Source organism: Boleophthalmus pectinirostris, unplaced genomic scaffold (genome assembly GCF_026225935.1).
Source record: "Boleophthalmus pectinirostris isolate CB_2022bp ecotype Guang Dong unplaced genomic scaffold, ASM2622593v1 HiC_scaffold_23, whole genome shotgun sequence".
NCBI lineage: Eukaryota > Metazoa > Chordata > Actinopteri > Gobiiformes > Gobiidae > Boleophthalmus > Boleophthalmus pectinirostris.
In genome coordinates, this window is record NW_026571207.1 from 28,768,267 (window position 1) to 28,791,673 (window position 23,407).

Genomic DNA, 23,407 nt, shown 5'->3' on the forward strand with positions numbered 1-23,407 from the left:
CTTTTTGCCTGTGCTAATGCGTCTCTTTGAGCATTTTGCACCGCTGCTTCAAACGTTTAACTGTTGTTTATTGGCGTTCCATCCGATACTGTATTATAATTAGCTTTTTTACAGTATTGGCAGAATCCATCAGTTTTACTTGCATCATTGTTAGTTTACAATGTGCAGTGACATTAAGAGAAATAGAGCAAAGATGCCTGCCCCAGATTTTAACTTCAAAGCTAATTTTCTTCCATTGTCCCATGGGAAATATGTAGGGTTTAAAGCAACCCAACCAATGGATAAAAAAGCACTTTTACTTAATAGCTGTATTTTTCAATTCCCTGTATATAGTTGATACGAGATCTGCATAAAATGTTAATCCAGTCGAGATCGATGCACACTCAGTATATGTATTGTGCAAGTACAGTTTCTTTGTATATGGCAACGTTTCATCTGTTAAAGGGCCCGTGTGCTATTTCTGGATCTATGTTATAATGTTGTTTTCTCATCAAACACGTACCTGGAGTTGTGTTTGGTTTCATTCACACATGCTTAACACTCAAACGCGATGTATTTAGGCTGAAAAAGCTGAAAACATTCTGCTCCACCTTGTGATGTGATGCCATGTGATAATACAGGAAGTGCTCCACTGTGTTTTTAAACTCATTGCATCTTCACTAGAATCATTTTCATCATTTCAGTACTGGAACTGACCATCTCTACTGAACAAAAGCTTTGGATGTAGACTGACTCATAATAAAGGATTACTCAAACATGTGAGTATGAAACAAAACATAACTCCAGGTATGTTTTTTAAGGAGGTAGCAACATTCTAACATGGCTTAAAGAGTCAATTGTGTGTAACATAGAACCTTTAAATGCTTATGTAATTTCAATATTTCAGTGCCACTGCTTGGAGTATAGTTGGTGCCAAAAATCCAGCCCTTCATGTCTGTTTACATCTGAACACTCATTTAGCTCAAACCTTTATTGCAATTGTAGCCCCAACTCAAATTAAGCACCCACACTTTCTTTAAAATGTCAATTTAGAGTTTGACAGAAAAAATACACAATGCTGGAGCTAAGCCTGTCACCATAATTACTATATCGACTTATCATTCAATATAAACACTGGAACATCATATTTTGGGCCTCAATATTTATCGTGTGTAATTATCTTTGCAATATTGGAGATGTTTGCTATTTTAATATAATAACGTAAGATTTGAGCTGTAGAGGACAGAATATTTCCTGGTTACAGCTCAGCCTTTTGCTTGATTCGGCCTGTATAAAAATTGGTTTTCTGGGATTATCTTGCTTTTTTATAAGGTAGTTTCAACATGATCGTTTATCACAATATTTCTCTTTAGCAAAATATCGTGCTTAAAAATGTATCACTAACTTATCTGGAGCTATATTTAATTTCAAACTATACAAAAAAACATCATCATTCTGCACCACTGTATGGGCACAAAATCAAATCCTAATTTATCACAGCAGATGGTGCTCAGGTGGTCGGATGATCTGTCCTATGCTCGATCGCCTGTGTCTTGTCTGAAGTGAGCCGGGCTTCAGGAAACAACCTCCAGGTTTTGACATCAAACCGAAGAATCAAGCCCCCTAATGGGCACCCCACTGCGGGCTAGAATTACCAGGAATAACCCCCGCCAGCAGGCTTACCGCGCTAAATGCACAGGTCTCAGAAGATGAGATAGAGGGTGGGCAGTGCGCAAGGATAGGTGAGGGATGCTGAGACAAAAGGTGACTTGATTTTGATTGTATGCTTTTACAGGTCCTATATTATGCAGAATGGATTCTTGTGAGCTTTAAGACACGTTAGAATGTCACCTCCTCCGAAACAGGAGTTGTTTTGTTTCATTCACACGTTTGAGCAATCCTTTATTATTATTCTGTCTTCATCTCCAAAGCTCAAAATGCTCTGTTCTGCCTTGCGATATCAGCTACATTTTACCTTTTTCCATAGAGATTGGCAATTCCAGGGCTGAAATCATCCCAATGATTCCAGTAGGGGTGTGAAGATATCCAAGTCTCACGATATGATCTTGTCACGGTATGAACCGCACAGTACGATATTATTTGAAATATCATAGGGAAGCTCACGATATGGTGGGGAGACTCATGATTAGGGATGTAACAATATCCAAATCTCTTGGTACGATATTTTCATGATATACATCTCACGGTACGATATTTATTGCGGTATTTAGTGGAGGCTCAACAAACTGTCAATATGCTACTTTTTTCTTTTAAAATGCCTTCACAAGACTTAATTCAAAGAAATAAGACTTAAAAGTGCTTAAAACTGTTATTTCTTTTTGTAGTCTACACTAAAATGGAGCAAAGGATCATGGTCTATGTAGTTCCCTCTGTCTCTTTTTAGCTATTGTTGCACCATAACTCCATACATAATTTAAGCAAAGAGACTTGTAATGTGGTACACTGTGATGGTCCACGATATTATTATGAGAACTCTGACGACACGATATCACGATATTTCAGTTATTGTTACATTCCTAGATTCTAGTGAAGGTGTATGGAGTCTGATCCCTACTTGTATTACCACATGACATCACATGGTGGAATGGGAGTGTTTTCTGTTCGAGAGGAGAACTTAGTTTACAGTAAATATACAGGGTTTGTGTGCTTAAATATGTTCATGATGAGGAAAAGGCATTATAACATAGAACAGAAAATAGTGTAATGTATGGGCCCTTTAAACTATTACCACTGTGGCTCGATTTACATTTTACATTTACTTTTTGCTAAATCTTGGACTGCACTGTACTAACCTTTTGAATCTATAGCCATTTTATGAAGTGGATAGTTTTTCAGTGTGTCTTCACCCACTCTCAATCAGTTGTGAAAAGAGATGTCTAGGTCACAATATAATACCTATTCAATTTATAGTCCAAAACTAGTCAAACTTAATGCAAAGTGCTTTATCTTTTATAAAGTTTGATTTCATAATGCAGGCTACGAATTAGAAGAATAAGACTCTAATTAGAAAATCTTGATTTTTCATTTTGCTATTATTTTAACACAGACATTGAACCCTGTGCTTTACATCTCTACTAGTGAATGGGCTGCAAAAATTAATCACTGTGGTACTAAGAGAGCCACCGCGATCACTGCACTTGACCAAAGTGACCCGACCCAGAGTACTGCACGGGTCCATTTTAAGAGACCCGCACCCGCCCGAACCCATTAATATTTCACCCGTTACCGCCCGTGCCCGTGATAACCCAGGACTAACCCAGGACTAACCTAGCACTAACCCAGGACTAACCCAGGACTAAGGTGCTCCCATGTTCTGACACAGAACTCCGCGTCACACAGATGTAAATGTGGCCGTCGCCTGATCGGGCTTTGCGGACACCTGCTTCGCGTGCTCGTGCTAGGAGCTCTGTCCCTTAAGTCCGTGGGTACCCGACCTGGTGCAGGACTCTGACCGGAGCTGCCACAGTGAGAGCTGGAGAGATGCTGCGGCACTTGTTCCAAAGCCAAATGTTACTTCTCCCACGATACGCACGGTATATCCACACGACAACCAAGGTACATGTGCATCTGTGCAACAAGCACATCACTGGAGAGAGTTTTCGGTGCCGTTGGAATCATAACTCCGGGGGATGGGGTGGGGGAGAGGGTGCGATATCACCACATACCACGCCGTTGAGCCGCTATACCACACTGCAGGAGAAATTCCCTAATCGCGACAGCCCTACTAGTGAATGCATATTTTAGATTTGATTTTACACTTTAATCACAAGTCAAACACCGATTTCATACACACTGTTTTTGCTTGAAGTTCTATGCTATGAGAATCTAAATATGATTCTCCATTTAATCTATTTGTTATTTATAGGCAGTTCCTTTTTAGATCTGTACGGCATCTACTACACAATTACAGTAACGCAATAAAATGACACACTGACACATCTGCCACTTGGGAGATTGATGACTTATACACACCAACACAACGCAACTATTTTAGTCAAACACACACACAGCCAAAGAGTATGACCTACATATTGAGTATTACATCAAATCACACCGTAGATTTGACACAGATGGTGAAACAGCCCTGAAAGAAGAGGTGCCACTTTTAACCAGTGATGTTCAAAAACAACATGCAAGACTTCTGCCTCCAGCACTGCACAGGCTCATAAGTCTGTGTTCTAAGTCAGTCTAAGCCAATATAGTTACAATTTTATTTAAAAAAAATAAAATAAAATAGTTTCCTGGTTGAATATGAGCTGCTGGTAGGTAATATGCACAGGTAATTTCTTAACATTTACTGTTACTTTTTAGCAACCATAACCGATCAAAATACAACACCTTTATTTTTGTATTTTTGTTTAAAGTCTGAAAATGTGCTAATAGAGCGTACATTTTCTCTGTGTTTCAGATTTCTGGTAGGCCCCATTCCTACAAAACTCTGCAGTACTTTCTGTATTTTTGTCTTTTTGTACGTTTAACTGCCATGTAACCGATGTAAAATTATTCTAAATACCTTACACGGGTACAATGGCAAACAAAGTGATAACTATAAAAACATGAGAAGCTGTCAGATGCAGTTTTACCTTTTTTGTTGCGTGCGTGTTGGGGTGACAGACATGAAACAGGACACTGGGCCCCAGTGGAGAACAGGTAGCAGCTACTGCCTGCAGCTAGCTCAGAGCGCACACACTCACAAGGCTAACGCATACTTGCACGACCAGAGAGAGAGGTGACACCAGTCAATCCGGCTCTGACAGGCCAGCACAGATAATGGAGAGCTTTGATTTCCAGCAATAACTCCTGCCAATCAAAATGAAAGGCATCTTGATTGCAGAGAACCACAGGAGCGCATGTATGTGCATAGGGGGAGTGTGTGGGTCATGAAAGCACGATGGATCCACATTATTAGACTATGTAAATGTATTCAAAAGTCTGATAGTGTCAGCTTTGATATGAGAAATTAAAACAGATTCATTTGACATGGAGAGATGGGACTGCAGATAATGTATTAGTGCCTTTAATATCCTGTCTGGGTGCACCGCTAAGCCGACTTATGTAGATTTTCACAGTTATATCAGATGCCCTGCCTGGGTATGTTGGCTTGTGACCCTTCTGTCTGGTTTATTGTATTTTTCCCCCCATCATATTAATAATGTCAGAATAGTGTGTAAGGTTTGGAATTTTATAGGGGTGCATGATCAGTGTTGGGGAGTAACAGATTACATGTACCAGAGTTACGTAATCAGAGTACAAAATATGAGTAACTGTATTCAGTTACAGTTACTGTTTCAATGAGTGGTAATTAGATTACAGTTACTTTGTTGAAATAAATGGATTACATGGCGGTATTTTCCTGTTTTCACATTTTGGGCTATATCCCTTATTTATTTATTTATTTATTTTTGGTAATTCCACTCATTGCCAGACACTAAACCAGGACTAAAACCAAGTCTAAACCAGGACCAAATCAGGATTGAACCAGGACTGAACCCAGGTCTAAACCAGGCCTAAACCACGACTAAACCAGGACTAAAACCAGGTCTAAACTAGATCTAAACCAGGTCTAAACCAGGACTGAAACCAGGTCTAAAGTAGATCTAAACCAGGGCTAAACCACGACTAAACCAGGACTTAAACCAGGTCTAAACCAGGACTGAAACCAGGTCTAAACTAGATCTAAACCAGGTCTAAACTAGATCTAAACCAGGTCTAAACCAGGGCTAAAACCATTTCTAAACCAGGACTAAAACCAGGTCTAAACCAGAACTAAACCAGGTCTAAACTAGATCTAAACCAGGTCTAAACTAGATCTAAACCAGGAATAAAACCAGGTCTAAACTAGATCTAAACCAGGAATAAAACCAGGTCTAACCTAGATCTAAACCAGGACTAAAACAGGACTAAAACAGGATTTAACAGGAGGAAACCATGCCCCCCGGACTGTGTCTCCTCCTATCAATAATATTTTTAATACGGTTAAGGAAAGACTGGACTTTTTATTGTCTTTTAGCGTGTGAAGATATCCGAGTCTTTGCTACTCTACAGAAAATCAAGTAATCCAAAATATTCAGATTACTTACTCACTTTAGGTAATTTAATGGATTAAGTTACAAGATACATTTTGGGGTATGTAATCTGTAATCTGTAGGGGAATACATTTTAAGGAACCTTCCCAACACTGTGCATGATGCATCATCAATCATAAAATAAATCAATCAATCAATAAAAGAATATATGAATAAAAAATAAAACCCATAAAAAATGCATTTAAATATGTCCGTCCCTGCTTTGTTTCCATGGTGATTGGTTTGCCTAGATTGTCCCACAATATGTCATAAAACATCACAGCACCAGGCCAAGTTCTAAGGAGAGATCTATGAAGAGGCAACCCCACTTTCAAAAAGAGTACATATTTTTAAAGCTATTTTTCAGCAATAAAACACCTGATATTTAAGAAATGCCATATATTTAAGGAGACAATTTTGCCTACAGTAGCTTTAAGTGCATTTGACTTTTAATCCAGCGTGACAGATGCAGAGATTTGATTTGAATACCAAATGGTTGAGGTCAAGGGTGGGATTAGGAGAAAAGGAGAAGCAAATACGTACTGACCTGCCAGGGAGGTGATCCAAGGTGCAAATGTGATGCAAGGAAAGTTTATAGAGTTTCATTATAGTAAGTAACAACCTCTGAATACACTGTAAATATGCTTTTCTTATGGGAAAGAAATAGGAGGAGATCTGAGGCACTTACAATAAAAGTCCTTTATTTAGGCAAAGCAGACATGCCCATTTCTTATGTGTGAAGACGATGATCATAGTAAACAAAGTGATATTTCAGCAGGTAAGTAAATAGGGTAGTTACATGAAGAGTTGTGGGTTTGTTATAGTCTTGTTAACTAAACTTGTCTTAATTTAAAAGGTAAGCAAAGTTTAGTTTGCCCCTAATTATAAAGTTTGTTTTTTTCTTTTTTGGTTTGACTTTTTAATCTTTGTGAACCAGGATCGGGGCGATTAGCATGCTAGCTGTTGTTAGCATTACTATGAAGGCAAAATCCTGCTCTGACTTTCAAAGTTGTGCTTCTAAACTAATTGCGCAAATAATTAGGATGCTAGGAAAGTGTTAAGAAAGTGAACTTTGGCCCGTTGCACTTGTTTTTTTAATTCTGTTTTTCACATTTTAAGACATAAAAATCAGGTGCCATGCTAGTGAGGAAACAACAAACACACCTCAAATTAACATGATAATTATGATAACTACTTATTCAGAGACATTATAAATCTTAAGAAAATCTGAAAGTTTCAGATATTTCAATTTCATGAAATTCGTCATCTTCTGACTTGTTACTATTTCAGAACTGTATTACTGCCGAGCCATCTTTCATCATCGTCTTCTAAGTTAGTCCCAGTCTGCAGTCCATAGAGATCCCACATGGATCCCACATGTTCACTTTGCAGGGAGGGTGAAGAGGCGCTGTGTTGTATGAGATGTTTGGCCACACCCCGGACAGGTGTCAGTGATGTTAGTGTCAGTCCAGCTGAGGTGTGAATTCAAGAGCCGACTATATCCTGAGCGCTGCTGAGCCAGATGGACCTGGTGTCTCTCGACAGCTGCAGTTCTTCATGGTCCAAACGATGGAGGGGTGCCCGACCCGGGACCAGCCTCTCTGGACATCGTACCTGGGAGCAAGAGCCATCACCTTCCTGCAGCAGCAGAACTGTATTACTGCTCATTTGGTGTGATTTGTTTCTTTGTAAAACATCTTTTAAAATATGATTATCTCACAGTCCTTTGCATGGAAAATTCAGCAGATTCATCCTTGTACATGCTCTTGACACAATTCTCAAAAAGCCAAGATTCAAGATGTCTGACACGATGAGATCAGAGGAGCCCACAAAAAGACAACAATTTGCTTGAAGGCCATTTGTGCTATTAATCTCCCCTTTTACATGCACAGCCACCTGCACAATGTGAAATATGCAAAACACTGGCTTCCTACTTTGACTTACTTCCTGTGCAGGGTTGAGCTTTGCAGTATGTCTTTTTACTTTTGTAGAGTAGATAGAAGCATCATCACAGGCAGAGACAAAGGCACGGGATTCTGGTTGGGCAGCTTTAAGTAAGCATTAAACAACGGGGAGCCATGCATTATGCAGTTTAACTCGTGACGCAGAGTCGTAGAAAACTGTTCATTAAAACCTAAACCAGTGTTAGCTTAATTTGTAGAGTGACAATGTGGAACTCACCAGCACAAGTTACTCTGTTCATTTGGGGGATATTGGCAGTCACGCACATGTGTAAAGTGGAACCATACTTAGTACTAACTGTGTTGATTAGGGCTGCAAAATATCTATTCAGTGATACTGTATATCGCAATATTACACCAATCATGTATCGATTCAAAATGCCACATGAATCGATTTTTTTTCATGTTTGAAGTCATGTTTTCCTTGAAAAAAAATTCAATTTACTGTTCTCATGATTACTTCATCAAATTTTGTTCTTGTGAAGGTGTACTCGAACACAATATTATACACAATTATTGATAACTCGCAATATATCGTCCTTTGCTTTAGTACTGGGATATATCGTGATGTATTGAATTGAGACAGGAATATCAAGATGCGTATCATATTGCTAGATTCATTGTAATGCACACCCAAAGAATTTATACTAATATAAAAATCATAATAATACATAGTTATTAATTATTAATACTGTAGATTATTATTATATATATATTTTTTTTGAATTACCGCTTTATTGTTTTGAGCATTTTTACAATAATCTATTTTTTAAAAGCTCTACTTGCGAACTGGGCCAGCCATGACGACACATATATTGGACTGAGAAGGGTGAGGAAGAGGGCAGGGAGGAAGAGGAGTCCTTCACGTGGAATAAAAGCACAGGAGCACCAGGAGAAAGGTCAGCTGTAAACTTGTATCAGAATAGCGGTGATCTGGCCATGCCTCTGGATCTCTGAGGTATTGAGCAAGGCACGGTCTAATGGCTCTGATGTATGGACTACAGGACTCCCAGAAGAGGTCAATACCAAAGCACTTTGTCTCTATGAGCAATGACCCTCTCCAGCTCCATTTAGAAGCCTTATATCTGCAGGAAATAGGCTGGAAAGGCCTAAAGGCAGAGCTCCCAACGAAGGCTTCACCCAATCAAGTGGTTTCAAATCACCTCTTCTTCACTGTGGTAATTGTTAGTTATAAATCTGCAGATTATTCACAGTTTTATCAGACGGAGATTTGTAGAGTGTTGGATAAGGACTTTGAGAGCTGATATCTTATCTATAGTTACTTTTAGAAATCAGCCAATATGGGTTTTTCATGGCCGATGCCAATACCGGCTGTTTAGAATCCATAGCAGCCAGTGGCCAATAAGCTCTGCCAATATTTCTCAGCAGATTTTGATCTTATTCACCAAATTATGTCATTTTAATTTGCTAAAAGCTTACCCATAGCCCTTTTTTTCCACCTCAAACCTGTGAGAGAGTTGTCTAGTCACGTTTTCAGCAGTTATCTATTTGCACATGCGGTGAAATGAAGCTTTATGAGTATTTTTAGACTGCAAAAATAAATAAATAAATAAATACATAAATAATGGCCTGTGTTGGAGATTTAACGCCAATACAAGTCCAAATATCGGCCTAATATATTGATCTTTTTTTACTCTTGTTATTTACCCAAGCAGACTTTCAAAAACAAATCTTTCCAGTTTTCAAAATGACATTTTCTTATGACTATATATTTATAAATTGCAAACCAATTGTATTAGTGTTTAGTTGTTACCAAATGATTATTTCTGTTATGATTTTTATTCAAAATTGGACACAATGGATATATGCATTTTGAATTAGTATACAATCATCATTTTATTTTGTAATATGAGTTACTGAATTCTATTTGTAGAAACCAATATATTGTTGCAGTTGCCGAGTTGACTAGTGTAATTGCAGTAATTTGCTGTTGTTTTACTGAAGAAACTTTTACTTCTGTTTGCAGCAGTATTTTACTTCATGTCTGAGTACTTTTTACACATCCATATCTGTTACAAGAATCCCACTGGAGCAGCCTGTATACAGCGTTCTTTCATCAGTACTACAAACACAGTGATACAGTGTTATTGAGTCTTATCTGAAAGTTTGTGGATCTATGGTGAGTTTGTTGATGGTGGTAACAGAGATAAAGCAGTGGAAAGTACTCCTCTGATGCAGTCCCATTTCTCACTGAACACATGCAGCACCGTAATGGCCACCATCAGAGTCCCCTCCGCGGCGTATTGATTCGGGACTAACCTTTGGTGTGAAATATGAAAGCAGCCAAATAGTGTTTATGAATGCCTGCTGTAATTGGAATGAGCAGATGTTACGCCATTGTTCCGCTGTGTTCAATAAAAGGCTTCTCCTGATATTTTTCTTTCCCCATGCTGTCTTTGCACTAGGTTCTTTCTACTTTTTAACTCCTTCGTCAAAATACTGAATAGTTTCCACATTTTTAGTAATAAAGTCATGGGGAATGAGTTTAAGATCATGCAGCATTTTCTATTTTGCATATTCTTTTTGTGCGTCGCTGTTTAATTCCAGTTTAATTCCAGTTAAACCAAAATTCTAACTCAGAGCATGTCCACAGGTCTTGAAATGTCGTCCACTGGCTTAGGGAAGAATTTTTAAAAAGCTGATGCAAAAACAAAAATAAAATGGCTTCATAATAACATATTTATGTCAGAATCCCAGATGGTGGACTGGTGCCTCTATGTAACTGTGTGAACCTGACAACTGGTGTTACAACTGTGCTATAATAATCTTGCAGAGAAAAAAAACAACAAAACAAAAAAAACTCTATTTGCTTTATCTCAATGACAATATTAGTAAACTTTATAGTAATTAATCAGTGCAAAAATATGTCCAGTAAATATCTTGGGTGAAGTTCATATAACAGTATATTGCCTTTTTCAGTGTATTTCCCACCTCTAATAAGAAAACATGTGTTTCTGTTGTTCTTTGGGTTAGTCTTTTATTTTATTTTTTAGAATGATCTTAACCATGGAGTCTTATTTCAGATATATTTGTATTACTATATTTCTCGTGACATCATGCTGGGGGTGTTCTACATGTATGTGTATTGGCCTAATATTCACCAGTTACCATGGAAACACAATACACACATTAGCAAGCAAAATAAGTTTTAAGATCATCTGAGAGCTCAACGGGAAAACATGTCTATACAAAATGGATTTAAACACCACATGTACAGGATCCTGTGATCAACAAGTGACTAAGAAACTGTTTGCTAATGCTAGATGGCTTCGGGAGGTTAGAGGTAAGATCTTAAGACCGAGCCCAAGCCCGACCTGACCCGACCCGAATTTCGGGTCGGGTCGGGTTTAAAATGTCAATCATTACTTCGGGTCGGGTCGGGCTCGGGCTCGGGCTCGGGCTTCAAATAAATATATGTTTATAAAATGTATGCTAAAACGATGTGTGGATACTAAACTAAGGAATACTTGTTATAAAATAAATAATATGGATAAAACAGAGAAGTAATGTAATGTAATTGCTATTTAATTACTAAACAGGATCTGCAGAGCCAGAGCTCTGCGCACGTGAACGCCCCCTCTTAATTTAATAATCTTCCCCTCCGCAAGTCTGCATCTATTTTGACCTGGTGTCCCCAATATGGAGGAGCAAGAAGTTAAACTAAAGGCAGGAGAACTGAAAAGACAAACACGCACCGGTAAGAGTGAGGTGTGGAAAAGCTTCAAATTGATTGTTGAAAATGCTACAGAAACTTGCGTTGGCTTCGCTGAATGTGGCGCTTTGCTTTCATACGAGAGCAAAAAGACTGGCACCTGTCACAAAATATGACATTTCGGGTTTGCTTCGGGCTCGGGCCTGCAAATCAAGTTAATTGGTCGGGCTCGGGCCGGGTCGGGTTTTAATACCCGCGGGCCGGGTCGGGTCGGGCTGGATTTTTTAGGCCCGATCTCACCTCTACGGGAGGTTACTTGAGCGGGACTTGTTTAACAGCACAAATCAGCTCACCTGTTGTAGTTCCAGGTATTACTGGTCAGATTGTGTTAGAACTTTATTTAAAAAAAAAAAAAGCCTCAGAGAAAGCAGTGCTTACAGTTAGCATCACCCCACACAGAATGTTGATGGCATCAGCTCCAAAGTATCAATAAAGTGTTATATATATAAACAGCCTAATATTAAACTTTTGTTTTATGATCTCTGTTCTATTTTGCCCTCAGACTCTGTGCTCAGATCAGGGTTTAGATTTGGTTGTAGTGGTGCTCTGAAAACATCCAAAGGTATTGTCTTAATTGTGCCAGTGTGTTTTGGCAGAATTGGCAGTGTTTGCTAATCAAGCCCCGGGATCTAAACATGGCCGTCCATTCAAGTCAATGGGCTGAGCTCAATGGTGTATGACTCCAGATTAGCCTAGTCTAGTGAGGTACTTCCGATGGCTCCCTGCCCAATGGACATGTGCAGTAGTGCTCAAGGAGTGTGGGCTCACGTATCACATGACCACTTTGACCAATCAGATTGAGAGGACATAGAGCAGAGCAGAGCCTGAGCTAAAGATTAAAAAGCTGTTTTTAAGATAAGTGAAGGATTTTGAGCTGAGAAAAAGTTCATGATCTAAAAATAGGTAAAAATCGCCACAAAATCTGACCTGTTTGAAAAGTGCAGGTGTCCTGTCAGCCGAACACGAGCAATTTGTGATTACATTGTGCTCTATGGGAAAAGTTCTCTTTGAGCAGGAGGGATTTTTTTGCTGAATTTTTGACTACTAAGCCAACTCAAAACAGCTCTCAGATCGCTATACTCTATCCACTTATTTTAATAGATCCATGTTGCTAATGCGCACAGTAGCAAACACAACCAAATAAGATCTCTAAGAACTCATGGAAAACAAAACAGAACAAAACACAAAATGGATTTAAACACCACATTTTCAGGAGCCTGTGATCAATGCAAGCATTCAGGGTCCTGTTTAGGAGTTTGATTTTCAACAAAAAAGGCGAGGGCGACTAACTGAAAAACTGCTGGGTAATACTAGCTAGCTTGGGACTGTAATGTTATTTGAGAGGGACTTGTTGAACAGCACAAATCAGCTCACCTATTGTAGTTCCACCTAAGTTGGTTATTTCTGGTCAGATTGTGTTAGACTTGAATATAAAAACAAGCTCTGTTTTATTTTGCCCTCAGACTCTGTGCTGTGTGCCGAGGCCGAGCTGACTGTCTGAAGTGTAGCCCTGAGCCATGGAGGAGATGGACAGTAAACCGTACCAGCCGCTGTCCAAAGGGCGCCACGAGATGGAGATGTCCTACACCAGCTCATCGGACGAGAGCGAAGACGGCCGCGCGCACCACCGCTCCTACACCTCCCGCGAAACCCTGCCCGACTATACGCACGAACTCCGCCTGACGCTAGGATCACACCGCGAGAGGCAGAGCAACTACAGCCAGCCCCAGCCAGGTGAGACAGGTGGACACACGCTCAGCTTTAGTTCAGGAGGATGTACTGTACGCTCCACCTGCCCGTGTCCGATGAGCTCGGGTGGGTTCGCTTGGGTTTGGAGATGGTCTTCCCGTCTGTTTCATGTGCAGTCTGTTTTTATGTGTGTGTTGGGGGGAGTACTTCGAAATGTGTTTACTGTGCGTTCACACATAGACCACATCAAAACCAACACTAAACCAAGACTAAACTTGGATTAAAACTGGAACTAGAACAGTACACCAGGACTATACTTGGACTGGACCTGGACTAGACCTGGGCCAAACTAAGTCTACATTGGGACTGAAATGGAACGAGGACCAAATCGAGTGTGAACGCACCCCAAGTAACTTACAGTACATTCACATTGCGTTTTATAATACAGTGTAAAAATATGACATAAACTACCACAATGTGTCCCTTTGATTTAGGAAAGTAACTATATTCTGAGTACCACAAAATGAAAGAGTAACTGAACTAGAGTTACTCAGATTTGGAGTCTGAAAATGCGTTTTCAGTACATATATTCAGGTACTTCCAAAACTGGCAGCCTGATGTTGAAATTTGGCATAATAACGAAGATCATGCTCAATGGAAGTTCATACCGTCCAGTCTTTAATCAAAGGAGGTTGTGGGTTAAATCCTTTAATTCCTGAAGTCCAGTCATTTTGTCAGTGTTTGTTTCACTTTGTAGTCACCTTCCTCCCACCATCCACAGACATACTTATGTAACAGCAACAGCACTCATCTGAAGAGGTATCAGTGCTAAACAAATTACATAAAAGGGCAAAGTTGTACCTCAAAGACAGAGTTTTTAGGACAACATTTTAGTGTACTGATGACTCTAGATGGTCTATGATGAGAGGGTTCATTGTCATTGGAGCGTAGTTTCTGAAGTCATCTTAGCTAACTGCAATTACTAAAGACAACAAATAAATTATCTAACACAGTCTGAAAATTATACTTTAAAATGTACATAAACAGATTATACTGCAAAGCTATAATTACTGTTGATCATTAGTTTTGAAGGCCTCATTGAATCTAATTTAGGTTTACAACAAAAGTAAAAGATGAGATGGGATGAAATTAGATATTTATACAGTGTGTCTCATTAAGTGGATCTTTCTTGGAGTTTTGTTCATTTAACACCTGAAACAACTTCTGACTGAACTGACCTTAAACGGAGTCACAATGCATTATAAAACGCTTAACTAATTAACTGTACTGAGCGTGATTGGACTATTTGCTACCTTATTTGTAATATCGTTTTTGCGTCTTAACTCCCACACGCACGTTCATATTTTAGACACACAGGTTAAAGCATTACCTGTTGTTACCTGATCAAAAATATACCTGGAGTTTTGTTTAGTCTCATTTACACATGTTTGAGTGACCTTGTACTGTAAGTCTGTCTACATCTCCACAACCGAAAATGCTCTGTTCTACCTTGTGATGTGATGTAGTGGTAGTCTTCAAGTTCACAGCTACCTTTTGCTTTAGTTCAATAGAGATTAACAAGCAGTGAAATCATCCAAATGATTCTAGTGAAGGTGTATAGAGTTTAAAAACGCAGTGTATTACCACATTTAAAAAAAAATTTGCCTAAAAATATGCAGGATTTGCACGATAAACATGTGTGAATGAAATGGTAAATGTTAAATACTGTATTTTCCGGGCTATAGGGCGCGCTCTTAAGCCTCCAACCCCATCAAAAAACGACCGCGCCCCGCAGTCCAGAGCGCCCTATACATGAATCCACTCGGGTGTCCCAGCATGACTTCAGTAAACTATAAAGCCGCACCACCCGCAGCGCACGCAAACACGCACGGAGCAGACAGCGACCGCGCAGTGAAAAACAGCCGCAGCCACACTCATCACTCCACACGGATGAGGAATAGACCGGAGGAATGAACCGAAAAAGAGCGCAATGTGCCACTTCTAGACACAACTGAACAACTGAGTCACTGCGAACACGGCAACAATCCAGCGGCCCCAGACAGCACCCTCCCTACACGCCTCAACTGAACAAAGCCCAGAGTCACCGTGAACGCGCCAAACAAAGTCCCACCGACCCATCCAACTGTTGTGTTTCGTTTAAAGTCCGGTGTGGTTTATTTGTGAAAAAAGTTCAAAAATAGACCATTCTATGACAGTGCGCCTTATAATCCAGAGCGCCCTATAGTGCGGAAAATACGGTAGTCACATTTTTATATAGCGCTTTTCCACCTTTAAGGCACTCAAAGCGCTTTTACAACAAAGAACAACTCACCCATTCACGCACGCATTCATAAACCAATACGTGCAGACACTGGGGGCGCGGTGGGTTTTGCCCAAGGACAGCATTCATTTGTGGGAGCCGGAATCGCACCGGGCAACCTGTGGGTCAGTGGATTTGACCGCTCAACCAATTACGTTTGTGTCGAGAGCGGGATTCGAGCTACTTTTGCCCCACTGCTGTCGAATGAAACAAAACTCTAAGTATTTTTGTGATAAGGAAACGGCATTATAACATAGATCAGAAAATAATATAACATGGGCCCTTTAACAGATTGAATATACAGAGCGTGTTTTGAGTATTTGTGCACCAGGCTGTAAGACTGCCTTATTCGTCCCAGTTTAGCGTCTTCACTCCCACACACACATTCTTATAAACACAGAGGTTAATTAATCTGCCGCAGCACGAGTGGATACAGACATAAAGAAGGATCCACACACGCTCTGCTCCTGCACACCCGGCTCAGGTCTTTAAAAGGGCCTATGTGAATTACCTATTACAGCCCACAATGAGCCAGAAGGACAGTCGGAGGCAGCCAATTACCTCTTCTCCACGGAGGTGATATTTCTCTCCCACAGCTAAACTAGGTCAACTCCAAACCTCTCTGGCCTCACCTGCTGAGTAACACCAGCTTCTGTTACACGCACACACATACACCACGCACACACACGTGCAGTAACAGGCATGGGTTGACATAGAGAGGAAGAAAAAGTCCTCCTCCTCGGTGGGGCTGACAGGAGGAGGTATGGGCCGTAGCGTTTGTTGATGGATGGCCTTTATGCAGGTCATGTGTGGTGTTAAGAGAGAAGCTCCACCTCATCACAAGCGCACTGCAGCCAAGAGTTCACCGTGATCAATATAGTCTCTCGTCTTCTTCAGTCTTTTCCTTTTCTTCTCTTTCTCTATGCTCTCTGTGTTACACTCTCTTTCCTCTCTGTCTTTAATCTCTCTCACTATCCCCTCTCTTTTTTTGCCCCCTCTCTCTCTATCCTGTCCTTTCATATCTCCCTATTCTCTCTTTTTCTCTTACACTGCCCCCCCCACTCTTTCTCTATTTTATACCTTGTCCATTGTCTTTTTTTCCCACAAATATTTTCTTCTCAACCTTCTCTCTCTCTCCACCTCTCACCTCCTCTTGATTTCTTGCACTCTGTATATTTTTCTTCCTAACACCCCTCTTTCTCTCTCTCTTTATCTTTCTTGCCCCCTCTTCCTCTCTCTCTTATGGCTTTGTCACACCTTGACAATTTAACCAGCCTATGCCAACGTACCTAAATTTCCCTAAAACGCTGGCATACGCTGAACTATCAATGTTTTTTTCTTTTCTTTTTCAATTTTGTGTTGCATGTATACATAACATATTAGTAACTTGTATAGATCATTTTGATAACTTATATATAACTTATACCAATTAATGCTTAGCGTGTTGCCAGTGTCCACAACTTATGCCCAGTAAAAGTGTAACTTATGCATTGTGCACGGCCGCATATTACTCACGTGTCGTCACCTATAAAAAATAACTGCACTAGACATCGCAGTAGCAACATTAATCAGCGATTAATCATGCCGAAAACAACTCTGAACCATGAAGTCTGGAGGATTACAGACGGTTTCCCCATTTTTATACACCAATTTTTCTACACACTGCCAATACGCCATTATACAGTAACAAGAATTTGGAAACACGTTCAGTAAGTTCTGCGGTCGTCGGAACATGTCAAATACATCTGCATACGTCACTATGCGTTGGAGGTAAGTTCGATATAAGTTCAAAGCATGTTACTTGTAAGTTATGGATATGCTAGACATTATCTCAACGTATTTGGACTTATGAGTAACTTACAATTAACGTGTGTGAACGTGTGTCAGCGATCACATAACTTACCTACCACTTATGGCCCATGTATGCAGGACGTATGCCAGTGTGCTTCAGCGTGCTCATAACTTATACAAAGCTCGCCTATAACTTATCTGACGTATTTGCCAGATTTTTCATACGTCGGCATACGCTGGCTGAATCGTCCAGGTGTGACAGCCCCTTAACACTTACATCTGTTTATCCCCCTCTCTATCATTCTCTCTCAACCCCTCCCTCTCGCTCTGTTTCTCTCTCTCTGCCTCTTCCTCCTCTCTTTCTCTCTCTGTACCTCTCTAACCCTCTCTCCCTCTCTCTTTGCCAGGGCCGATGTGCCATGCTAACAAGCAACATTAGCCATTCGTAACAGTTACAACTCCTGACAAGCCCACTCACTCCGGGGGATTCATGGGTTGAATACCACCTGCAATGGATTTTGGCATGTTGTATTCACTACACACCAGACCTAACCTTCTCTGCCTGTTACTCATCACCAGGTTTTTCAAATGTCCTTCTTGGAAAAAAAACAAAAAAACAAAAAAACAACAACAACAAAAAAAAAACATGGCACCAAATCAAAACCTTTGTCCAATAGTTAGTCAGAGTTTTTGATTACAGCGTCTCATTTAGTTTCTTTGCTCAAGGTTTTGCCCTTCACCTAACCAAATATATTTCTATTAGCTTGAACTGCATATTTTTCATTCTTTCATTTAATGAGTTTGTTAGTATTTGGTGCTATGTAGGATTCTTTGTGCTTAGTAAATAGTTTTTCTTTTTTCAAACAACCTGAAAAAAGCTACTTATCCAAACTGTATTATTAAAGCGTGTGCAACAATGTCAGAGGTTAAAAAGTCATCTTTACATTGTGTCCTTAATTAGATGGTTCTACTGTATGAATACTTTCAGGATGGCATTTTTGTATTTTAGTAGAAGTAGAAAGAGGAAGAAATAGAGCTCAAAATATAGTCTCTCGCCTCTCCCTCTATCTCTTTCCTTCTCTCTCGCGCGCTTTTCTTTCTCTCTCTTCTCTCTCTCGTCTCTATTGTTTTGACAACCACATTTTCTCCCTCAAACACCTTCTCTCTCTCCATCCAAGTAAACAATAAACCAGTATCAAAACTAAATACTCATTTGACAAGAATCAATACTGAAAACAAATCACATTAACTGGAGAAAAATTGACATTTGCATCCGGTAAGGAGCTTTAGTAGTAGTAACTGTGTAGTAGTACATAGTCTAAAAGTCTCCTCTGACCAAAAAGAAACTGGTTTAAACATTGGCCTAACAAAATCTCACTTATTGCTCCACATAAAAAAATAAATAAATAAACAAATTTAAAGGAAAGTTCCATCCCACCATAGTCTGAATGAAATCTATGGGAAACATCATCATCATCATCTTGGTCCATTTTAAAAACAGACAAGGACAGTGACAATACAAAACAATAAACATTCATGTTTTTAAAAGACACCCATACCAGTGTCTCCACATATTGGACTGATATCTTATTGCACTGAATCTAATATTTGTGAGTGACATTATTATTTCATTGTCTGATTTGGTCAGTCTGCAGATAAAACTGTACATTAAAATTCTTAGTGCAGCTTGCAAAGTGTTCACTCCTGCTGTAACAAACATTTCAGTCGCACTCGTCCATGGTGGCCTCCTCAAAAGCAATCGTAAAGCGTCATTGTAGGCCACTGTTAATAGTTTTATTATTGCTGTATGAGTGGTTGATGTAGCTCTGCTGTTTGTAGGCCTGAAAGTAGTTTGAGAAGTATTATGTTGCAGTAACAGTAAATGTACCTCTGTTCAGATACAGATTCAGATATTCCCACTGTTTGCGAGTAGATCTTCTGTGTTCTGATAACACAGTCTCCCCTCCTGCCTCGCCCGTCATATGGAGGGGAGCAGTAGACCCCCAGAGCAGCTTTGGAAATGTCAATGGCAGCTTGTACAGAGAAGCACATCTGTTCATCTTTGGGCGCAGGAGTTATATATAGTGTACCCTACCTAAGTAACCAACTGTTAAGGGGGGACATTGCCTCCAGTCAGGTTTTTAATGGATTACACTGTTCTTGACAAAGATCGGCCAAATCATTTCTCATCCAACTCCCCACACACTTTATGACATTATCTTCTTATAAGACCCCCTTTTTATGGCCAATCCCATTTCTAATTATAGAAAAAAGTCAACTTAAAGTGTGCGCTAGTATACAATATTTAATATTTTTTTTAGGTCGCAGGGGGCTCACATTTGGAGATTTTATTGCTTTGTTTAGAATGTTTCACAGTTTGGCTTGTTTCACCTTTTTGTATATTTAAATACCCTAAAAAGCTGTACATTTTACGATGAGCAAAGTCTTATTTCAACAGATTTGACCTAAATATTGTCACTTCCTTGGGTCCATAGAGATGGAAAAGCTAGAAATGCTATTCCATGGAATATTCTAGACAAAGTAACATATCCATGGAGACAAGCAAGTGGTGGATCCTTTAGAAATTAAAATTATTTAGTGTACATTTACATTACAGAGTGCACATTTACTTACATTTACTTCAGAATTTAAGTTTTATGAGCAGTTTTACCGCACTATATTTTTACTTTATGTATGTATTCTACTGACTTCATCTTATCAAGCAGAAACCAAACTCTAGAGCTAAAATCCCCACTGTGTATTCCTACTATAGGAGTCCATAAGATCCAAAATACACAAAGATGCTTACAGTAGCATATTTTGACCATTACCTTTTCTGTCAGTTTTATAACATGAATACTAAGCTGCTTTATGTTCTGCTTTCTATCCATATCGTCTTAGCTGACCAGCCAGAACCATACGCTTTGACAAAACTTTACTTAGACGACAATCTGGAGCTGTGTCCTGACTCCCTGATTTCAGAGGGTGTGATTGACAGGCGGATTAACCAATCAGAGTGACAAGTGGTCTGTCTGCGTCAAAAACAAACATGATTGCTTTTACAAAAAAAAGGAGGAAACTGTATAAAGGACTGAGAAACAGTGTGGATTTCTCAGAAACAACAATAGAATATCTGGCGTATTTTCCACCAGCTTCATAAATCTGCCTACCCCATCACCAAGTCTTTATCCAACAAGGTCCACAAAAGACATATGCTGTCCATGAAGAATTTATCCACAACTATCAAGGTAACGTGAATTACTCCTGAGCAAAACTAACATTATGGTCTTGAATAAAACATACAGTAAGTAATAAGTAATTCATTAAAAGTAGAATTAAAATTAGAAGTCAATTTCAGGATGTAGATATTAGGATTGACAGAGAGATTTGTGCAGTTTGAATGTTGCAGATGTTCACAGATTACAAGTCTAACATTTAAATTGCACAAATCTCTGTCTATGCTAATATCTACATCATGAAATAGATTTTAATTTTAATTGTAGAATCAGTCTGAGTTAACAAGTTACTTATGTTTTATTCATGACTATAATGTTAATTTTGCTCAATAATTCACTAATGTTTGTCGTAGTTCGCTTTTACGCATTCGTCTTTCTTACCTTGATAGTTGTGGATAAATTCTTCATGGACAGCGTATGTCTTTTCTTGATCTTGTTCGATGAAGATTTGGTGATGGGGCAGATTTATGAAGCTGGTGGAAAATACGTGAGACATTTCCACAGATATTTTGCCATAGAAAAGCATTAACCGGGAGTTACGTTTACCCTACATCGTGTCACTTCCGGCTGTCGTGAAAAAAGTCTATAAGAGCAGCAAAGTATTATTTATCTCAGCTAAAAGAAGTAATAGATTTTGTTCTGAATGTTACAAGAATTTTGGAGAGGAGATGTCTTGTGCATTTGAGAGACACGTGTTTCAAATTAGCAGCTGTGGGTGGATCGTCTCAAGATTGGACGGAGGTTTTTCATGCATGGATAAAAACAGATTGTAGAAAAGACTGGCTGGTCCGGTAACATATCTGCACCTTTTAGACAACGGCCAGTATACTGAGTAGTCAATAGCAGGTACAAGAGCGAACCACTCTGCCATCTTGCATAATACCCACATCATATTTACATACCCTTGCATATTTTAACAGAGGGCTTTATAACATTTAAACTTTTGTGTGATCCATCATTGTGTACACAACCCCAGTACAAAAGACTGTATCTGAATTATTCAAATGGTATAATGCATGTATAATGACTCTGAGCATATGGGTAAACACAAATTGTGAAACAAAAACGAAATAAGATTCAGAAAAACAATACAGTGCCGCGTGCTTTGTTTAAATTATGCAATAATTATAGGAGTGTTAAATCAAAGAATACACAGCTTGTTTTATGCAAATTTTACCATTACATTACTTTAAGGGCACTATATATATATTTTTAGGGCCTCATCCTGCCGTGAAAAGATATATTCAAAGCAACGCTATCCTTACATAACAAAGAGTTTGTTTACAATACCGCAAGTACATTAGACGCTATACACATTTGAATTATTCAGATGATGATAAATGAGTAATGGCTTTGAACATATGGGTATACATAATTTCAGAGGTGAAATGCAACTGAAAATAACTTTAGCAGGAGAGCTGTGCCGTTGTATTTATCAACCAGGGATACCATTTGCATTGTATTGGGTATAGTATTGTATATGTCAAATCTAAACCCCAGGCATTTCATTATGAGCACTGACAGATGAAGAAAAGATCACTGATTCTACCAAACTAACTAGAAAGAAATGTCTGAAGAAGGTACAGTGAGAAGTAATATTACATTGCCTCTCTTTGGCTTTACTGAGAATATAAAAAATACTACTACTGCTACCACCACTACTACTACTACTACCACTACCACTACTACTACCACTACTACTACTACTACCACTATACTACCACCACTACCACTAGCACTACTACTATCACTATTACTACTACCACTACTACTACTATTACCACCACCACTACTACTACCACTACTACTACCACCACTACTACTACTACCACTACTACTACCACCACTACTACTACTACCACTACTACTACTACTACTACTACTACTACTACTACTACTACTACTACTACTACTACTACTACTACTACTACTACTACTACTACTACTACTACTACTACTACTACTACTACTACTACCACTACTACTACTACTACTACTACTACTACTACTACTACTACTACTACTACTACTACTACTACTACTACTACTACTACTACTACTACACTACTACTACTACTACTACTACTACTACTACTACTACTACTACTACTACTACTACTACTACTACTACTACTACTACTACTACTACCACTACTACCACTACTACTACTACTACTACTACTACTACTACTACTACTACTACTACTACTACTACACTACTACCACTACTACCACTACTACTACTACTACTACTACTACTACTACTACTACTACTACTACTACTACTACTACTACACCACTACTACTACTACCACTACTACTACTACTACCACTACTACTACTACTACCACTACTACTACCACTACTACTACTACTACCACTACTACACCACTACTACTACTACTACCACTACTACTACTACTAACTACTACTACTACTACTACTACTACTACTACTACTACTACTACTACTACTACTACTACTACACTACTACTACACCACCACTACTACACCCACCACTACTACCACCACACCACTACTACCACTACTACCACTACTACTACCACCACCACTACTACTACCACTACCACCACTACTACTACCACCACCAC

The 23,407-nt window shown here is 39.2% G+C and overlaps 1 protein-coding gene across 1 annotated transcript in view; it reads left to right on the plus strand.

Annotated features, from left to right (window-relative positions):
• tenm1 (teneurin transmembrane protein 1) overlaps positions 1-23,407 on the plus strand; it is a 514,380-nt gene that overhangs the window by 38,742 nt on the left and 452,231 nt on the right. The window contains 1 exon segment of the mRNA XM_055159441.1: positions 13,223-13,493. Within this exon segment, the coding sequence (XP_055015416.1) occupies positions 13,277-13,493 (217 nt within the window). The 5' untranslated portion in view covers positions 13,223-13,276.